Genomic DNA, 19,770 nt, shown 5'->3' on the forward strand with positions numbered 1-19,770 from the left:
GGGGGTACCGGTACCGTGTCAATATACAGGGGGTACCGGTACCGTGTCAATATACAGGGGGTACCGGTACCGTGTCAATATACAGGGGGTACCGGTACCGTGTCAATATACAGGGGGTACCGGTACCGTGTCAATATACAGGGGGTACCGGTACCGTGTCAATATACAGGGGGTACCGGTCCCGTGTCAATATGCAGGGGGTACCGGTACCGTGTCAATATACAGGGGGTACCGGTACCGTGTCAATATACAGGGGGTACCGGTACCGTGTCAATATACAGGGGGTACCGGTACCGTGTCAATATACAGGGGGTACCGGTACCGTGTCAATATACAGGGGGTACCGGTACCGTGTCAATATACAGGGGGTACCGGTACCGTGTCAATATACAGGGGGTACCGGTACCGTGTCAATGTGCAGGGGTACAGGTTAGTTGAGGTCATTTGTAAAGTGACTATGCATAGATAATAAACAGTGAGTAGCAGCAGTGTAAAAACAGAGGGGGCGAGGGGTCAATGTAAATTGTCCGGGTGGCCATTTGATTATTGTTCAGCAGTCTTATGGCTTGGGGTAGAAGCTGTTAAGGAGCCTTTTGGTTCTAGACTTGGCGCTCCGTACAGTTGCAGCTGGAGAAAGAACAGTCTATGATTTGGGTGACTGGAGTCGGACAATTTTAAAGGCCTTCCTCTGACACCGTCTAGTATGTGTGTGTGTGTGTGTTATGCACGTGTGTGTGTGCAAGAGCATGTGTACCCATACACACATTTGTGCGTGTGTACGTCTCCACATATCCATGTCTGTGTGTAAGCTCACATACACCACCAGCCTCTCTCTCTCTCTTCCTTCCTGTCAAAGCAAACAGGTCTGAACAAGGAGGCAGTGTGTGGACACGCTCGGCCCTAATTACGTGATTACCAGGAAAGCTCACCAGCAGACATCACATTCACAAATAAATGTCAGAACCAACGGCAAGGGAAATAACTCACTGGTCAAGTGGAACACTGTTACCTATATAGTGCACTACTTCTAACCAGAGCCCGTATTGGCCCTGGTCAAAAGTAGTGCACTATAATGGGAATAGGGTGCCATTTGGGACCTACTCCTAGCCTCACTAACAGAGACAGATATACTGTACACACACCAGCACCAAACCACAGTCCGTGTTTGACTGGGGGGAGAGTTTCAGTGTTTGACTTGGGGGAGAGCTTCAGTGTTTGACTGGGGGGACAGCTTCAGTGTTTGACTGGGGGGACAGCTTCAGTGTTTGACTGGGGGGACAGCTTCAGTGTTTGACTGGGGGGACAGCTTCAGTGTTTGACTGGGGGGAGAGCTTCAGTGTTTGACTGGGGGGAGAGCTTCAGTGTTTGACTGGGGGGAGAGCTTCAGTGTTTGACTGGGGGGAGAGCTTCAGTGTTTGACTGGGGGGACAGCTTCAGTGTTTGACTGGGGGGAGAGCTTCAGTGTTTGACTGGGGGGAGAGTTTCAGTGTTTGACTGGGGGGAGAGCTTCAGTGTTTGACTGGGGGGAGAGCTTCAGTGTTTGACTGGGGGACAGCTTCAGTGTTTGACTGGGGGGGACAGCTTCAGTGTTTGACTGGGGGGGACAGCTTCAGTGTTTGACTGGGGGGACAGCTTCAGTGTTTGACTGGGGGGGACAGCTTCAGTGTTTGACTGGGGGGGACAGCTTCAGTGTTTGACTGGGGGGGGACAGCTTCAGTGTTTGACTGGGGGGACAGCTTCAGTGTTTGACTGGGGGGGACAGCTTCAGTGTTTGACTGGGGGGGACAGCTTCAGTGTTTGACTGGGGGGGACAGCTTCAGTGTTTGACTGGGGGGGGACAGCTTCAGTGTGTGACTGGGGGGGGACAGCTTCAGTGTTTGACTGGGGGGACAGCTTCAGTGTTTGACTAGGGGGAGAGCTTCGGTGTTTGACTGGGGAGGGACAGCTTCGGTGTTTGACTGGGGGGACAGCTTCAGTGTTTGACTGGGGGGAGAGTTTCAGTGTTTGACTGGGGGGAGAGTTTCAGTGTTTGACTGGGGGGAGAGCTTCAGTGTTTGACTGGGGGGACAGCTTCAGTGTTTGACTGGGGGGACAGCTTCAGTGTTTGACTGGGGGGACAGCTTCAGTGTTTGACTGGGGGGAGAGCTTCAGTGTTTGACTGGGAGGAGAGCTTCAGTGTTTGACTGGGGGACAGCTTCAGTGTTTGACTGGGGGGGACAGCTTCAGTGTTTGACTGGGGGGGACAGCTTCAGTGTTTGACTGGGGGGGACAGCTTCAGTGTTTGACTGGTGGGGGAAAGCTTCAGTGTGTGACTGGGGGGACAGCTTCAGTGTTTGACTAGGGGGAGAGCTTCAGTGTTTGACTAGGGGGAGAGCTTCAGTGTTTGACTGGGGGGGACAGCTTCGGCGTTTGACTGGGGGGACAGCTTCAGTGTTTGACTGGGGGGGGGGGGGCAGCTTCAGTGTTTGACTGGGGGGGGGGGGCAGCTTCAGTGTTTGACTAGGGGGAGAGCTTCAGTGTTTGACTAGGGGGAGAGCTTCAGTGTTTGACTGGGGGGGACAGCTTCGGCGTTTGACTGGGGGGACAGCTTCAGTGTTTGACTGGGGGGGACAGCTTCAGTGTTTGACTGGGGGGGACAGCTTCAGTGTTTGACTGGGGGGGGACAGCTTCAGTGTTTGACTGGGGGGGGACAGCTTCAGTGTTTGACTGGGGGGGACAGCTTCAGTGTTTGACTGGGGGGGACAGCTTCAGTGTTTGACTGGGGGGGGACAGCTTCAGTGTTTGACTGGGGGGGGACAGCTTCAGTGTTTGACTAGGGGGAGAGCTTCAGTGTTTGACTAGGGGGAGAGCTTCGGTGTTTGACTGGGGGGGACAGCTTCGGTGCTTGACTGGGGGGACAGCTTCAGTGTTTGACTGGGGGGAGAGTTTCAGTGTTTGACTGGGCGGAGAGTTTCAGTGTTTGACTGGGGGGACAGCTTCAGTGTTTGACTGGGGGGACAGCTTCAGTGTTTGACTGGGGGGACAGCTTCAGTGTTTGACTGGGGGGACAGCTTCAGTGTTTGACTGGGGGGACAGCTTCAGTGTTTGACTGGGGGGAGAGCTTCAGTGTTTGACTGGGGGGAGAGCTTCAGTGTTTGACTGGGGGGGACAGCTTCGGCGTTTGACTGGGGGGACAGCTTCAGTGTTTGACTGGGGGGGACAGCTTCAGTGTTTGACTGGGGGGGACAGCTTCAGTGTTTGACTGGGGGGGACAGCTTCAGTGTTTGACTGGGGGGGGACAGCTTCAGTGTGTGACTGGGGGGACAGCTTCAGTGTTTGACTAGGGGGAGAGCTTCAGTGTTTGACTAGGGGGAGAGCTTCGGTGTTTGACTGGGGGGGACAGCTTCAGTGTTTGACTGGTGGGGGAAAGCTTCAGTGTGTGACTGAGGGGACAGCTTCAGTGTTTGACTAGGGGGAGAGCTTCAGTGTTTGACTAGGGGGAGAGCTTCAGTGTTTGACTGGGGGGGACAGCTTCGGCGTTTGACTGGGGGGACAGCTTCAGTGTTTGACTGGGGGGGGGGGCAGCTTCAGTGTTTGACTGGGGGGAGAGTTTCAGTGTTTGACTGGGGGGGACAGCTTCAGTGTGTGACTGGGGGGGACAGCTTCAGTGTTTGACTGGGGGGGACAGCTTCAGGGTTTGACTGGGGGGGACAGCTTCAGTGTGTGACTGGGGGGGACAGCTTCAGTGTTTGACTGGTTCCAGGTGGAACCACATGGAGACTAGACACCAAGTTTGCATTAAACTGAATATAGGATTTCTGAAAATAGAAAATGACAGATACATTTCTGTAGATTGTTCTTTGTATAGCACTTAAAATGTAATTGAACTATCAGACATTAACCCTGGTCTCTGTGTGTGTCCGTCTGTCCATGTGTGTGTCCCCGTCCAGCTCGGCCAAGAGGATCAAGTGTATGGAGGACGAGGTGGACAGTCCAGGAGAAGAGTCCTACTACCCAGGCCAAGGGCGCTCCCCGGGCAGCGGCAGCCAGGCCAGCAGCTGGCACGAAGTGGAAACAGGTACGTACTGCTGTAAACTGCCAACCAACCTACCCGACTGGTGCCAACACTCCTGTAACACATGCTTACCCTGTCCCTGATACCCTCCCTACTCTTAGCACTGTGAATGAACATAGCTTTTCTTCTCTGCTAGAGATGTATAGTATGTTTGGGGAGGAAGTGGACTGACAGGAGAGTGTGTGGGAACGTGTGTGTCAAGAGTAAAAATGCAGGGTTGTTTGTGTGAGGGTAAGAATGCAGGGTTGTTTGCGTGCGTGACTGGTAAGAATGCAGGGTTGTTTGTGTGAGGGTGAGAATGCAAGGGTTGTTTGTGTGAGGGTAAGAATGCAGGGTTGTTTGCGTGCGTGACTGGTAAGAATGCAGGGTTGTGTATGTGAGGGTGAGAATCGTGTGCGTCCTGTGTCTTCCCTGTCTGTCTTTCAGTGCATTTCTATCTCACATGGTCACATTTTTCAGATACCTGGTATGGTCAGAACCACCTTCCGACGTCATATACTTTTCTACAAAGGCAATCTGTCTTGATGGGATTAACAATGATGGGATTAACAATGATGGGATTAACAATGGCATTAATGCTAACACATTGAAAACCATGGGGGGGGGGGGGGGCTGGAGGACATAGGGCCCCCGCAGGAATAGTCCAAGAGGCGTATGTGTGTGTTCCACACCCTGTATCCTGTACTTATGTATGACAGAATGTGTATATACCCCTCTGTGTGTCAATGTTCGTCACATGCGTGTGTTTGTGTGTGTGTGTGTGTCATACCGCAATGCCTTAGGCTGGTGGGCTGTAAATCACTCAGGGTCCTCCTCCCGTGCTTCAGTGGCTTCACTCTGTAACACACACTGTCCCGATGTGTCTCCCTGTATCTTCTCACCTTTTCCACTCTCTGCTTCCCTTCTTATTTACACTGAACTAAAATAGAAACGCAACATGCAACCATTTCTAACATTTGACTGAGTTACAGGTCATGTGAGGAAATCAGTCCATTTAAATAAATTCATTAGGCTCTAATCTATGCATTTCAGATGACTGGGAATATAGATGGTCACAGATACCTTAAAAAAACAGGTAGTGGTGTGGATCAGAAAACCAGTCAGTATCTGGTGTGACCACCATTTGTCTCATGCAGCGCGACACATCTCGTACGCATAGAGTTGATCAGGCTGTTGATTGTGACCTGTGGAATGTTGTTTCACGCGTTAATGACTGTGCGAAGTTGCTGGATATTGTCGGGAACTGGAACACACTGTCGTACACATCGATCCAGAACATCCCAAACATGCTCAATGGCCATCATGTCTGGTGAATATGCAGGCCATGGAAGAACTGGGACATTTTCAGTTTCCATTCAATTGTGTTCGTTGTCCGTAGCTTGGGGCACTCTGTTCACAACGTTGACATCAGCAAACCGCTCGCCCACACAACACCATACTACACATGCTCTGCGGTTGTGAAGCCGGTTGGACGTACTGCCAAATTCTCTAAAATGACAGAGGCAGCTTATGGTAGAGAAATTAACATTAAATTCTCTGGCAACAGCTCTGGTGGGTGTTCCTGCAGTCAGCATGCCAATTGCACGCTCCCTCAAAAGTTGAGACATCTGTGGCATTGTGTTGTGACAAAACTGCACATTTTAAAGTGGCCTTTTATTGCCCCCAGCACAAGGTGCACCTGTGTAATGATCATGCCGTTTAATCAGCTTCTTGATATGCCACACCTTGTATACAAAATTAGAGAGACATAAGCTTTGGGTGCCTCTGGAACATTTCTGGGATCTTTTATTTCAGCTCATGAAACATGGGACCAACACTTTACATGTTGCGTTTATATTTTGGTTCAATGTATATACAGTATATATATATGGGGGAAAAATATATACACTGCTCAAAAAAATAAAGGGAACACTTAAACAACACAATGTAACTCCAAGTCAATCACACTTCTTTGAAATAAAACTGTCCACTTAGGAAGCAACACTGATTGACAATACATTTCACATGCTGTTGTGCAAATGGAATAGACAAAAGGTGCAAATTATAGGCAATTAGCAAGACACCCCCAATAAAGGAGTGATTCTGCAGGTGGTGACCAGAGACCACTTCTCAGTTCCTATGCTTCATGGCTGATGTTTTGGTCTCTTTTGAATGCTGGCGGTGCTCTCACTCTAGTGGTAGCATGAGACGGAGTCTACAACCCACACAAGTGGCTCAGGTAGTGCAGCTCATCCAGGATGGCACATCAATGCGAGCTGTGGCAAGAAGGTTTGCTGTGTCTGTCAGCGTAGTGTCCAGAGCATGGAGGCGCTACCAGGAGACAGGTCAGTACATCAGGAGACGTGGAGGAGGCCGTAGGAGGGCAACAACCCAGCAGCAGGACCGCTACCTCCGCCTTTGTGCAAGGAGGAGCACTGCCAGAGCCCTGCAAAATGACCTCCAGCAGGCCACAAATGTGCATGTGTCAGCATATGGTCTCACAAGGGGTCTGAGGATCTCATCTCGGTACCTAATGGCAGTCAGGCTACCTCTGGCGAGCACATGGAGGGCTGTGCGGCCCCACAAAGAAATGCCACCCCACACCATGACTGACCCACCGCCAAACCGGTCATGCTGGAGGATGTTGCAGGCAGCAGAATGTTCTCCACGGCGTCTCCAGACTCTGTCACGTCTGTCACATGTGCTCATGTGCTCAGTGTGAACCTGCTTTCATCTGTGAAGAGCACAGGGCGCCAGTGGCGAATTTGCCAATCTTGGTGTTCTCTGGCAAATGCCAAACGTCCTGCACGGTGTTGGGCTGTAAGCACTACCCCCACCTGTGGACGTCGGGCCCTCATACCACCCTCATGGAGTCTGTTTCTGACCGTTTGAGCAGACACATGCACATTTGTGGCCTGCTGGAGGTCATTTTGCAGGGCTCTGGCAGTGCTCCTCCTTGCACAAAGGCGGAGGTAGCGGTCCTGCTGCTGGGTTGTTGCCCTCCCACGGCCTCCTCCACGTCTCCTGATGTACTGGCCTGTCTCCTGGTAGCGCCTCCATGCTCTGGACACTACGCTGACAGACACAGCAAGCCTTCTTGCCACAGCTCGCATTGATGTGCCATCCTGGATGAGCTGCACTACCTGAGCCACTTGTGTGGGTTGTAGACTCCGTCTCATGCTACCACTAGAGTGAGAGCACCGCCAGCATTCAAAAGTGACCAAAACATCAGCCAGGAAGCATAGGAACTGAGAAGTGGTCTGTGGTCACCACCTGCAGAATCACTCCTTTATTGGGGGTGTCTTGCTAATTGCCTATAATTTCCACCTTTTGTCTATTCCATTTGCACAACAGCATGTGAAATTTATTGTCAATCAGTGTTGCTTCCTAAGTGGACAGTTTGATTTCACAGAAGTGTGATTGACTTGGAGTTACATTGTGTTGTTTAAGTGTTCCCTTTATTTTTTTGAGCAGTGTATATATATACAGTACCCGTAAAAGTTTGGACACACCTACTCATTCCAGTGTTTTTCTTTATTTTTACTATTTTCTACATAATAGTGAAGACATCAAAAACTATGAAATAACACATATGGAATCATGTAGTAACCCAAAAAAAGTGTTAATTAAATCAAAATATATTTTATATTTGAGATTCTTCAAAGTAGCCACCCTTTGCCTTGATGACAGTTTTTCACACTCTTGCCATTCTCTCAACCAGCTTCACCTGGAATGCTTTTCCAACAGTCTTGATGGATTTCCCACATATGTTGAGCACTTGTTGGCTGCTTGTTTCTTCACTCTGCGGTCCAACTCATCCCAAACCGTCTCAATTGGGTTGAGGTCGGGGGATTGTGGAGGCCAGAACATCTGATGCAGCACTCCATCAATCTCCTTCTTGGTGTAATAACCCTTAGACAGCCTGGAGGTGTGTTGGGTCATTGTCATGTTGAAAATCAAATTATAGTCCCACTATGCGCAAAACAGATGGGATGGCGTATCGCTGTAAAATGCTGTGGTAGCCATGCTAGTTCAGTGTGCCTTGAATTCTAAATATATCACAGACAGTGTCACCAGCAAAGCACCATCACACCACCTCCTCCAAGCTTCACAGTGGGAACTACAAATGCGGAGATCATCCATTCACCTACTCTGCGTGTCACAAAGACATGGCGGTTGGAACCAAAAATCGTTAGACCAAAGTACAGATTTGCACCAGTCTAATGTCCATGGCTCGTGTTTCTTAGCCCAAGCAAGTCTCTTCTTCTTATTGGTGTCCGTTAGTAGTTGTTTCTTTGTAGAAGTTTGACCATGAAGGCCTGATTCACGCAGTTTCCTCTGAACAGTTGATGTTGAGATGTGTCTGTTACTTGAACTCTGTGAAGCATTTATTTGGGCTCCAATTTCTGAGGTGCAGTTAACTCTAATGAACTTATCCTCTGCAGCAGAGTTAACTCTGGGTCTTCCTTTCCTGTGGCGGTCCTCATGAGAGCCAGTTTCATCATAGCGCTTGATGGTTTTTGCAACTGCACTTGAAGAAACTTTGAAAGTTCTTGTAATTTTCCACATTGACTGACCTTCATATCTTAAAGTAATGATGGACTGTCATTTCTCTTTGCTTATTTGAGCAGTTTTTTCCATAATATGGACTTGGTCTTTTGGCAAATAGGGCTATCTTCTGTATACCACCCCTACCTTGTCACAACTGATTTGCTCAAACACATTAAGAAGGAAAGAAATTCCACAAATTAACTTTTAACAAGACACACCTGTTAATTGAAATGCATTCCAGGTGACTACCTCATGAAGCTGGTTGAGAGAATGCCAAGAGTGTGCAAAGCCGTCATCAAGGCAAAGGGTGGCTACTTTGAAGAATTTCAAATATAAAATATATTTTGATTTGTTTAACACTTTTTTGCTTTATACATGATTCCATGTGTGTTATTTCATACTTTTGATGTCTTCACTATTATTCTACAATGTAGAAAATAGTAAAAATAAAGAAAAATCCTGGAATGAGTAGATGTGTCCAAACGTTTGACTGGTACTATATATATATATATATATATATATATATATATATATATATATATCCTCTTCTTATAGCCTTACAGTGCAGAGAGAGAACACTTAAGTAGAGAATAGACACACAGCTTTCTCCCTTCATCGCAGACAATGTCACAGTAGAAAGCTCCTTATTCTCCTAATAAAAAGGGCATGCTTTTACAGAGCTTCGATTACAGGTAGACAACAGGAGTGTGTGTCCGTGTGTGTGTGAGCCTGTGAGTGTGTGTGTGGAGGGGGAGTGTTTGTTTCCGTTAAAGAGGAGAGGGTGGAGTTGCCAGTGACTCGGAGAAGAGGCCCACCTATAGGATAAGGGGACGGGCGGGGGGGAGTTTGTTTCTGTGGTGTGTGTGTGTGTGTGTGTGTGTGTGTGTGTGTGTGTGTGTGTGTGTGTGTGTGTGTGTGTGTGTGTGTGTGTGTGTTTCTGTTTCATATTCCCAGAGTTTAGGAATAAGACATGATGTCAGTGAGAGCATCTCCATGAGGTAAACAGGCTGTGTGGGTATGTTTGTGTACAGAGTGAGTATGTGTGTGTGCACGTATGCTTTTGTGAATGGGTGTGTTTGCTGTTGTATGTATGCGCGTGTGTGTGTATTTGTGATTGCCTGTGTAACGTGACCCCGGCCCCGGTCCACCCTTATGGGAACGGAACATGCTTAATTGATGAGGTAATGCTCCATTTTCTCTCCTAACGCTACACTATATTCACCCTGCCTCTTTTTCTTTCTTCTCTTTTGTTCCCTTGTTTCTTTCCCCCCTTCTCTTTTGTTCCCTTGTTTCTTTCCCCCCTTCTCTTTTGTTCCCTTGTTTCTTCCCCCCTTCTCTTTTGTTCCCTTGTTTCTTTCCCCCCTTCTCTTTTGTTCTCTTGTTTCTTTCCCCCCTTCTCTTTTGTTCCCTTGTTTCTTTCCCCCTTTTTCTTTTGTCTCTCAAAAGCTGGATATAAACTGCGTGGCTCGCTAGCTAGTTCGTTCATCTCAAGACAAGGTAAAGATGCATTACTCTTTCCAATTTCACCTCCTATCCTCTGTTTCCCCCCCTTCTCTCCACCCCATCACCCCCCCCCCCCCTCCCCTCCAAATCAGGACATGGTTATCGAGTTTTGTGGTTGGTGTTTTGTATTGTCTAGGCTGCTCCCCCCTCCTTCACCTCTCCCTCCCTTCACTGTGTGTGATTGTGATAAACAAAAGAATGGGACTGAAACAGATCCTTGCGGCACACCTTAGGCCTTATACCTTATGTACTGTAGCGTGGGGTTCATGTCCATTGGAATCTTAACAGTGCACCATCATACCTACTGTAACTCCACCCATTTTATATCTGTTAAGTGTCTCTCCGAATTTAGAACCAATTGTTGTGTCAAATTCACAAGGAGTTAACTACCTAATACACACAAATCTTAGTTGTACGTTAAACAACAGCAACAGCTTGACTGGTAAGATGTCTTATTAAGACCCATTCAAATCCAATTAAATGTTATTGGTCACATACACATGTTTAGCAGATGTTAGTGTAGAGAGTGTAGCGAGTGTAGAGAAATGCTTGTGCTTCTATCTCTGACAGTGCAGCAATATCTAACATGTAATCTAACAATTCCACAACAACTACCTAATACACACAAATCTAAGTAAAGGAATGGAATAACAATATATACATATAAATATATGGATGAGCAATGACAGAGCGGCATAGGCAAGATGCAATAGATGGTATAGAATACAGTATATACATATGAGATGAGTAATGTAAGATATGTAAACATTATTCTGAAAAGAGAGGGTGTTCTATGCTAAAGATATGTTTATAGGGAAGAGGAGTGGGACTGACAGCATTTTAGCAACATGAAATCTCATTCAAATCTGTTCATATACACCCCCAGGAAGAATATGACACCAATTTTCCTTTAAACATTTTCTGACAAGCGAGCACTTAGATATGGTCATTTTCACGTTTTCATAAATTCATGGAATGTTTGGGAATGACATATATACTAAGGAATTTGGGAACCTTCTATAGCAATATAGAGTGGGAAAGAGGCCGTGCGTTTGGACACATAATAGACACTGCAGTAAATAAAACATCTGTCTTGTCCAGGACCCGAGTCCACGCAGACCAGTGCGCCATAGCCAATCAGTAGGCCAATATGCAAATAAGCCATCTGCCACACGGGCCTGCTATCGTTCTCTTTGAACTGGACTGTGTGTTTACAGGCAGTAGGGCCTGCTATCATTCTCTTTGAACTGGACTGTGTGTTTACAGGCAGTAGGGCCTGCCATCATTCACTTTGAACTGGACTGCGTGTTTACAGGCAGTAGGGCCTGCCATCGTTCACTTTGAACTGGACTGCGTGTTTACAGGCAGTAGGGCCTGCCATCATTCCATTTGAACTGGACTGTGTGTTTACAGGAAGTAGGGTCTGCCATCATTCACTTTGAACTGGACTCCGTGTTTACATGCAGTAGGGCCTGCCATCGTTCACTTTTAACTGGACTGCGTGTTTACAGGCAGTAGGGCCTGCCATCGTTCACTTTGAACTGGACTGTGTGTTTACAGGCAGTAGGGCCTGCCATCGTTCACTTTGAACTGGACTGCGTGTTTACAGGCAGTAGGGCCTGCCATCGTTCACTTTGAACTGGACTGCGTGTTTACAGGCAGTAGGGCCTGCCATCGTTCACTTTGAACTGGACTGCGTGTTTACAGGCAGTAGGGCCTGCCATCGTTCACTTTGAACTGGACTGCGTGTTTACAGGCAGTAGGGCCTGCTATCGTTCACTTTGAACTGGACTGCGTGTTTACAGGCAGTAGGGCCTGCCATCGTTCACTTTGAACTGGACTGCGTGTTTACAGGCAGTAGGGCCTGCCATCGTTCACTTTGAACTGGACTGTGTGTTTACAGGAAGTAGGGTCTGCCATCGTTCACTTTCAACTGGACTGTGTGTTTACAGGCAGCACCTTTAGATCATTAGAACACATTTGCCAAAAGCCACAAAATACACCTGAATGGATTTCTACAAATATGTAAATACCACGGGAGTCCTTTTACATTTGAGAACTTCACAATCCTATTGATCAAACAACCATGAAAAGGTAGGCTATCTCTCCATGAGTTGCCTATTCACAACAACAAGATCAACAACTAATGCTAGCCAGAGTCGAGATGAGATCAAATCTAGCGAGGGAACATTAGATAAACCCTCTCAGCTAGTTGGCCATTAAAATTGCACTGATAAATGATGTGGAATAGTAGCTTGCTCGCCCTTCTGCAGCTTGCCTGCCAATGCATGCTTGTCCCAACTCATGTTTTGACAACCGAATGGGAACTTGCCTGCCTGGCCGCCCATTTGATCGATGCCAAATACATTTGATTGGCGACTAAGAGATATGCTATCTAGCAAAGCAATTCACATGTCTTGCTAGCTAACCAAATGACATTGCAGCATCACTAGCTGTAGCCAATGAAAAACAATATGAAGGGAAAAAGTCAATCACTCATCCACTCCTCCAAGGAGTCCTCCCAGCAGCTAGCTAGCTAGCCAGCCAATGTTAAGCTGTTTCTAGCTTGCTAAATAAATAGCTAGTTACGTAAATAAATACGCTAGCCTAGGGGTGTCAAACTCAATCAGTGCACGAGCCATATTGAAACATTTGCAGGCCAGACATAGTCTATTTGTTTTTACAAAGAAACTTGCAACTGCGGCTCAAACTGGCCATTGTTTTATTTGAAAAAATATGGCAATTTATAATGTCTACTTATATGATGCTGTATATAGCATTTTGACATATTACAGTTTTTAACAATCACTTTGGCACTAATTTCATAACCTTGTGGTAATTTTTAAAACTCTAGACACAAAACTCAAAACGGTCATCACTTGTAACACAGGCTGTCCAATGTTCAAAACATTGCATTGTGCATTCATATCTTTAAAGAAACCTTGTACTTGCAGAATCATTGGTTCAAATAACTAATTTATCATGAAATACCATAGGAGCATTCATTTAGATCACCCACACACAAGATACCGATAGTTTCACTGTGTAGTTGTTCGTACAATCATTAAATATTGTCGTCCAAAATATGTGATACATGTTTCATTATGCTACTACACGTAAATACATCACTGTAAAAGGACTAGTAGAGAGAATACTACAGACACAGTGGAATCATTGAACAAAATATGACATTTATTGATGAAATACAATAAAATCACAACATAGGTTTCTTTGAATCAAAGCAAAAATAATTAGCTACAAAAAAAGAAAAAAACGTTAAAGGTCAACTGCAGTGTTCCTCACCTGGCTTACTGTAAAAAGCAAAACAAAAGGTTGATTACTGTACTTCTATATTTCCATCAACCCTGTCTTGTGGATTTGGCCACAGGTTCTCCAGAAATGATTTAGCTCATCAAGGAAGGTTACATTTGAACAGTGAATCATGTGGCTGCCTGCAACTCAATATATAGAGTATATAAAGTAGAGGGCTTTAGATGTTGTTCGACCAGACATTAGAACGGGCAAGATGCGTAATCTAAGCAACTTTGACCATGGTATGATTGTTGATGCCACACATGGTGAGTCTAGCATCTCAGAAACAGCTGCCTTCCTGGGATTTTTACGCACTACTGTCTCTAGAGTTTACAGAGAATGGTGCGATAAACAAAACACATTCAGTGAGCGGCAGTTCTGTGGGCAAAAACACCTTGTTAATGAGAGGGGTCAGAGGAGAATGTCCAGACTCATTCAAGCTAACAGAAAGGCCACAAATGCTCAAATAACAGCTGTTTAAAACAGTGGTGTGCAGAAGGGCATCTCTTAATGTACAACACCGTGAATAATTCAGGCTGTGGAGGCAAAAGGGGTCCTACCCAGTACTAGATAGGTGTACCTAATAAAGTGTCCGGTGAGTGTACAGTAATGTCAAATCTGAAAACATGGTCTGGAAAAGTGGTACATGGGACCATAGAAACAGTGTTTGATGATGAAATATTACATCCATAGATAATGTAGTCCAATTGGTTCATGTTCCACGGTAATTGGTGTCAATGGATCTCGTTATCCTGAAACTTTCATGATCTAAACATGGAATATTGTTTGTCAGTTTCCATAAAACTATGCATTAAGAGTAATGCAACAGTTACTTATCATTTTGAGCAGTTGTATCAATTGATAGTTCGATCATTGTAATGAAATGAATAGACAGTCATTTCAGATGTAATGTGTGAATTGCATTTTGAAATGGTAATACTTTGATAATTTGTCTCATTTTGAACAGGTGATTTTAGTTCAATGAACAAATGATCTTAGCTTTATGTGTATTGTATCCAAGCAATTGGAAAAAGTGTCAGAGTTTAGAAAAATTTGCATTTTGATCATTGGTTGTGAGTTTTGTGTCTAGAGTTTTGAAAAATGACACCAAGGTTCCGAAATTAGTGCCAAAGTGATTGTAAAAAACTGTAAAACAAAGGAAGAGATAAATAATATTTGTCCAGCCTTTGCTGCTATGATATGCTGCGACACTAACCAAAAAGTATTTAATAACTCCAAATAACAAAAACATAGCTATAGGTTGTTGTAACATTTAAACCTAAAACATGTTTTTCATTTTTTTGCACTGCATGTGTCACTGGTGCGGTTGAATGCAGCATTGTTGTATGGTGCACTCAAAATGTATTGTAGTTGAGTAGCCAGCTAGAATAGCTAGCCTACTACTCAAATGTTTCTGTAATAGGCCTATTCATGGTGTTTTGTTGCAGGTTTAGTTAGACTACTCATTGTCAAGCTTTAATAAACGAAGCCAGACTGCAACATTTTATTAGCCTAGCTGTGACTGGCATGTGTCTGTACACTTTCCCTCCACTGCACGCTGTAAATGGGACACACGAAATATAGCGCAATTGAATTTGAATACACTGATGCAAGCACATCAGGCTGTAATTACTAGATGACTCAACTGTTGACTCATTTATACTCGCTTGTGTGTCCTATTCGGCCCGCAGGCCTTGTGCGCTAGCCTATTAGCCACGTTATGACTGACTTGTGATCATTGCCCTGCTAGTTTGATTATATTGACGTTCCCAGCCTTGGTTATAGTCGTCCGTTTCTGTTCAAAATATTGAGTCATTGAAACAGAACCAGTGCATCCTGAATGGGTGGAGGCAGCAAACAATGTACCAGGACAGCTGTGATTTATTTTTTAAATTATATTAATCATGCATTGAACTGCATCCATCTATTCTGCTAACAATGTCTTACTGTACCACATGGAATTTTTTGTCAAATATAACCTTGGTTTTGAAGCATAAACTGAGAATTTGATATTTTTTGACTGATATTATGATTGTCTGTTTGTTTTATATCTGCTAAGTAGTTAAACACTGTCAGTTCCACTTTAAACAATGGGAAAAGTTAAACAATGTGTTGCATCCTCTGTGTATTATGGAATTCAAATCAAATCAAATGTATTTATATAGCCCTTCTTACATCAGCTGATATCTCAAAGTGCTGTACAGAAACCCAGCCTGAAACCCCAAACAGCAAGCAATGCAGGTGTAGAAGCACGGTGGCTAGGAAAAACTCCCTAGAAAGGCCAAAACCTAGGAAGAAACCTAGAGAGGAACCAGGCAATGAGGGGTGGCCAGTCCTCTTCTGGCTGTGCCGGGTGGAGATTATAACAGAACATGGCCAAGATGTTCAAATGTTCATAAATGATCAGCATGGTCAAATAATAATAACCACAGTAGTTGTCGAGGGTGCAACAGGTCAGCACCTCAGGAGTAAATGTCAGTTGGCTTTTCATAGCCGATCATTGAGAGTATCTCTACCGCTCCTGCTGTCTCTAGAGAGTTGAAAACAGCAGGTCTGGGATAGGTAGCACGTCCGGTGAACAGGTCAGGGTTCCATACCCGCAGGCAGAACAGTTGAAACTGGAGCAGCAGCACGGCCAGGTGGACTGGGGACAGCAAGGAGTCATCATGCCAGGTAATCCTGAGGCATGATCCTAGGGCTCAGGTCCTCCGAGAGAGAGAAAGAAAGAACGAGATAATTAGAGAGAGCATACTTAAATTCACACAGGACACCGGATAAGACAGGAGAAATACTCCAGATATAACAGACTGACCCTAGCCCCCCGACACATAAACTACTGCAGCATAAATACTGGAGGCTGAGACAGGAGGGGTCAGGAGACACTGTGGCCCCATCCAATGATACCCCCGGACAGGGCCAAACAGGCAGGATATAACCCCACCCACTTTGCCAAAGCACAGCCCCCACACCACTAGAGGGATATCTTCAATCACCAACTTACCATCCTGAGACAAGGCCGAGTATAGCCCACGAAGATATCCGCCACGGCACAACCCAAGGGGGGGCGCCAACCCAGACAGGAAGACCACGTCAGTGACTCAACCCACTCAAGTGACGCACCCCTCCTAGGGACGGCATGGAAGAACACCAGTAAGCCAGTGACTCTGTAATAGGTTTTGAGGCAGAGAATCCCAGTGGAGAGAGTGGAACCGGCCAGGCAGAGACAGCAAGGGCGGTTCGTTGCTCCAGTGCCTTTCCGTTCACCTTCACACTCCTGGGCCAGACTACACTCAATCAAACCTCCTGAAGAGATGAGTCTTCAATAAAGACTTAAAGGTTGAGACCGTGTCTGCGTCTCTCACATGGTTAGGCAGACCATTCCATAAAAATGGAGGCCTGCGTCTTGTGACTGTAGCGTACGTGTAGATATGTACAGCAGGACCAAATTGGAAAGATAGGTAGGAGTAAGCCCATATAATGCTTTGTAGGTTAGCAGTAAAACCTTGACATTAGCCCTTGCCTTAACAGGAAGCCAGTGTAGAGTGGCTAGCACTGGAGTAATATGATCAAATTTTGGGGTTCTAGTCAGGATTCTAGCAGTCGTATTTAGCACTAACTGAAGTTTATTTAGTGCTTTATCCGGGTAGCCAGAAAGTAGAGCATTGCAGTAGTCTAACCTAGAAGTGACAAAAGCATGGATGAATTTTTCTGCATCATTTTTGGACAGAAAGTTTCAGATTTTTGCAATGTTACGTAGATGGGAAAAAAGCTGTCCTTGAAACAGTCTTGATATGTTCGTCAAAAGAGAGATCAGGGTCCAGAGTAACGCCGAATTCAGCATCTCCCGCTTCACCCCTCAATTGTGTGCATTGTGGACTGTATGGGTGTTTGTGTATCTGTGTGCACATTTGCATACGTGTGTATCTGTGTGTGCCGGAGTCTATGTCTGTGTGTATATGTGTATATGTGTCTTTGTCCCCGTGTCCTTGTTCATCTGCACACTGAGTGGGAACAGTGCAAGCCGACATGTGATTGTCCGCGTCACACGTCTGGCTGTTCACGTTCTCCAGATTGCTGGGATTCAGATTGCGCCGTCATCCCAACTTCCATTCATATCTTTTATTTCCATTACGCTGTCATTCTCCTTTTGCCTTGGAGCACTCTGTTATTATTGATGGTGGATTTGGTTTGTTTGTGGTTACCGAGACGTACGTGTGTGGAAACACTTGTCGGCATTGGGACAAGTGAGACACGTCAACAGCTGCTGATGCCTCTTCTGGTGTGTGTGCGTGCGTGCCCATGTGTGTGTGTGTGTGCGCGCCCGTGTGTGTGTGTGCGCGCCTGTGTGTGTGTGTGCGCGCCCGTGTGTGTGTGTGTGCGCGACCCGTGTGTGTGTGCACGCCCGTGTCTGTGTGTGTGTGTGTGTGTGTGTGTGTGTGTGTGTGTGTGTGTGTGTGTGTGTGTGTGTGTGTGTGTGTGTGTGTGTGTGTGTGTGTGTGTGTGTGTGTGTGTGTGTGTGTGTGTGGACCCTTCACCGCGGTATACAGTGTTATAATTAGACGTGTTTCATATAAAGTGTAACCCGTGGACCGGCATGCCAGCCATTTCACAGGTAACCCACGTCAGGTCTGAGAAACTCATTTGGCCGTCTCGTCTGTCTTAAATAGCCATGTGCCAGCAGGATAGTGTGTGTGTGTGTGTGTGTGTCTGCTTGCGAGTGTGTGTGTGTGTGTGTATGGACCCTTCACCGCGGTATACAGTGTTATAATTAGACGTGTTTCATATAAAGTGTAACCCGTGGACCGGCATGCCAGCCATTTCACAGGTAACCCACGTCAGGTCTGAGAAACTCATTTGGCCGTCTCGTCTGTCTTAAATAGCCATGTGCCAGCAGGATAGTGTGTGTGTGTGTGTCTGCTTGCGAGTGTGTGTGTGTGTCTGCTTGCGAGTGTGTCTGCTTGCGAGTGTGTGTGTGTGTGTGTGTGTGTGTGTGTGTGTGTGTGTGTGTGTGTGTGTGTGTGTGTGTGTGTGTGTGTGTGTGTGTGTGTGTGTGTGTGTGTGTGTGTGTGTGTGTGTGTGTGTGTGTGTGTGTGTGTGTGTGTGTGTGTGGGTGTCTGCTTGCGAGTGTGAAGGGGGCCAGCATTGCTCTGAGCTGTATGTCTCAGCTGACTATTCAAGGAAGAAGTTATTCGTTTTAAGAAACATGTTTAGAAGAAGACTAAGTCAATCCATATATATGATTGGGTTAAAGGTCTGAAGCATAATCACATTCCATTGGACGGGACCATTACCAGCAGCTGCTTCCTAATTGGTCTCCACCTATCAGCGAAGGCCTTGCAGCAACGTGTATCAGACATGACTGTACATTACACTACACACCGTTGTCCCTGGCATTGATAAGGCCGACTGTATACATAGCTGAGTCTGCCCCATTTGGACCCGCTTCGTTATAGTCTGTCTGGCTGCCGTGATCGCCCACGTGCAAGCCCCTGAGACAGGGCAGAGCGGGGACAGCTCAGGCCTGATTAATGAACACCGGAGAAGACTTGATAGAGGGGGAGACCGATGGACAGCAGAGGAAGAGGAGAAGGAGGAGGAGGAGGGAGATGCTTGATACAGAATCGCCTGCCTTACCAGCCGTGAGGCCTGCCAATTTGTCAGAAGAGTAAGGAGAGAGGGATGGAGAGATGCAGCCCCTCTGAAGGGAGAGTGTTGAGTACGGCCTGACTCTGATTCCACCTGACAGAACCTTTTGAAGTGTTCATTACTCACTCTGACTTTAGGCCCCCACACCCAATCACACACACAAGCAAGTACACACACACACACACACACACACATAGTAAAGAACGCACACAATCGCTCTCTCATACACAGTCAACCCACCAGAAGTTCCCACACACTGTAGCTTTTGGCTCCCAGTCTCTCCCCTATCACCACTCTCTTCTCTCTCATTCTCTCTCTACCTTTCTTTTCTCCTCTCTATGTCACTGTAACGCCATGACACATTACTTCCTGAATCACATGCACCTAGAGCCCTCTATCACACAGAGAATACTCGTCTGGAATAGCATTGTGAACAAGGATACACAAGCTCTTACGATACAGAAGAAGAAGCCCTTTGAAGATTAACCTAACCACTAGCCCACAGTTCAGCCTGCCCCTCCAGTCCCTCCAGCCTCCCATGTTGCTCTGTCCACTCTATCCTATCAGAGGGACCAGCCCGGCGGGCCTCTGAAGATAATAACGCTACTTAAAAAGGCAGGTGAAATAACGAATGTTTGAATGGGCTGAGGTTTCTCCATCTGAAGCCACCCCCCCCCATTTGGTCTGGACCGTTTATCAGCTCCCTGTGGGAACATGGGATTTGT

At 46.4% G+C, this 19,770-nt stretch overlaps 1 protein-coding gene across 1 annotated transcript in view; it reads left to right on the top strand.

The window, feature by feature from the left end:
- Positions 1–19,013, top strand: part of LOC120053906 (nuclear factor 1 A-type-like) — a 159,474-nt gene extending 140,461 nt beyond the window's left edge. The window contains exons 6-7 of the mRNA XM_039001204.1: positions 3,930–4,057; positions 18,853–19,013. Coding sequence (XP_038857132.1) covers positions 3,930–4,057; positions 18,853–19,013 — 289 coding nt within the window. The remainder of the gene's footprint in view (positions 1–3,929; positions 4,058–18,852) is intronic.
- Positions 19,014–19,770: the final 757 nt, after the last annotated feature.

Source organism: Salvelinus namaycush, chromosome 9 (genome assembly GCF_016432855.1).
Source record: "Salvelinus namaycush isolate Seneca chromosome 9, SaNama_1.0, whole genome shotgun sequence".
In the NCBI taxonomy this organism is placed as follows: domain Eukaryota; kingdom Metazoa; phylum Chordata; class Actinopteri; order Salmoniformes; family Salmonidae; genus Salvelinus; species Salvelinus namaycush.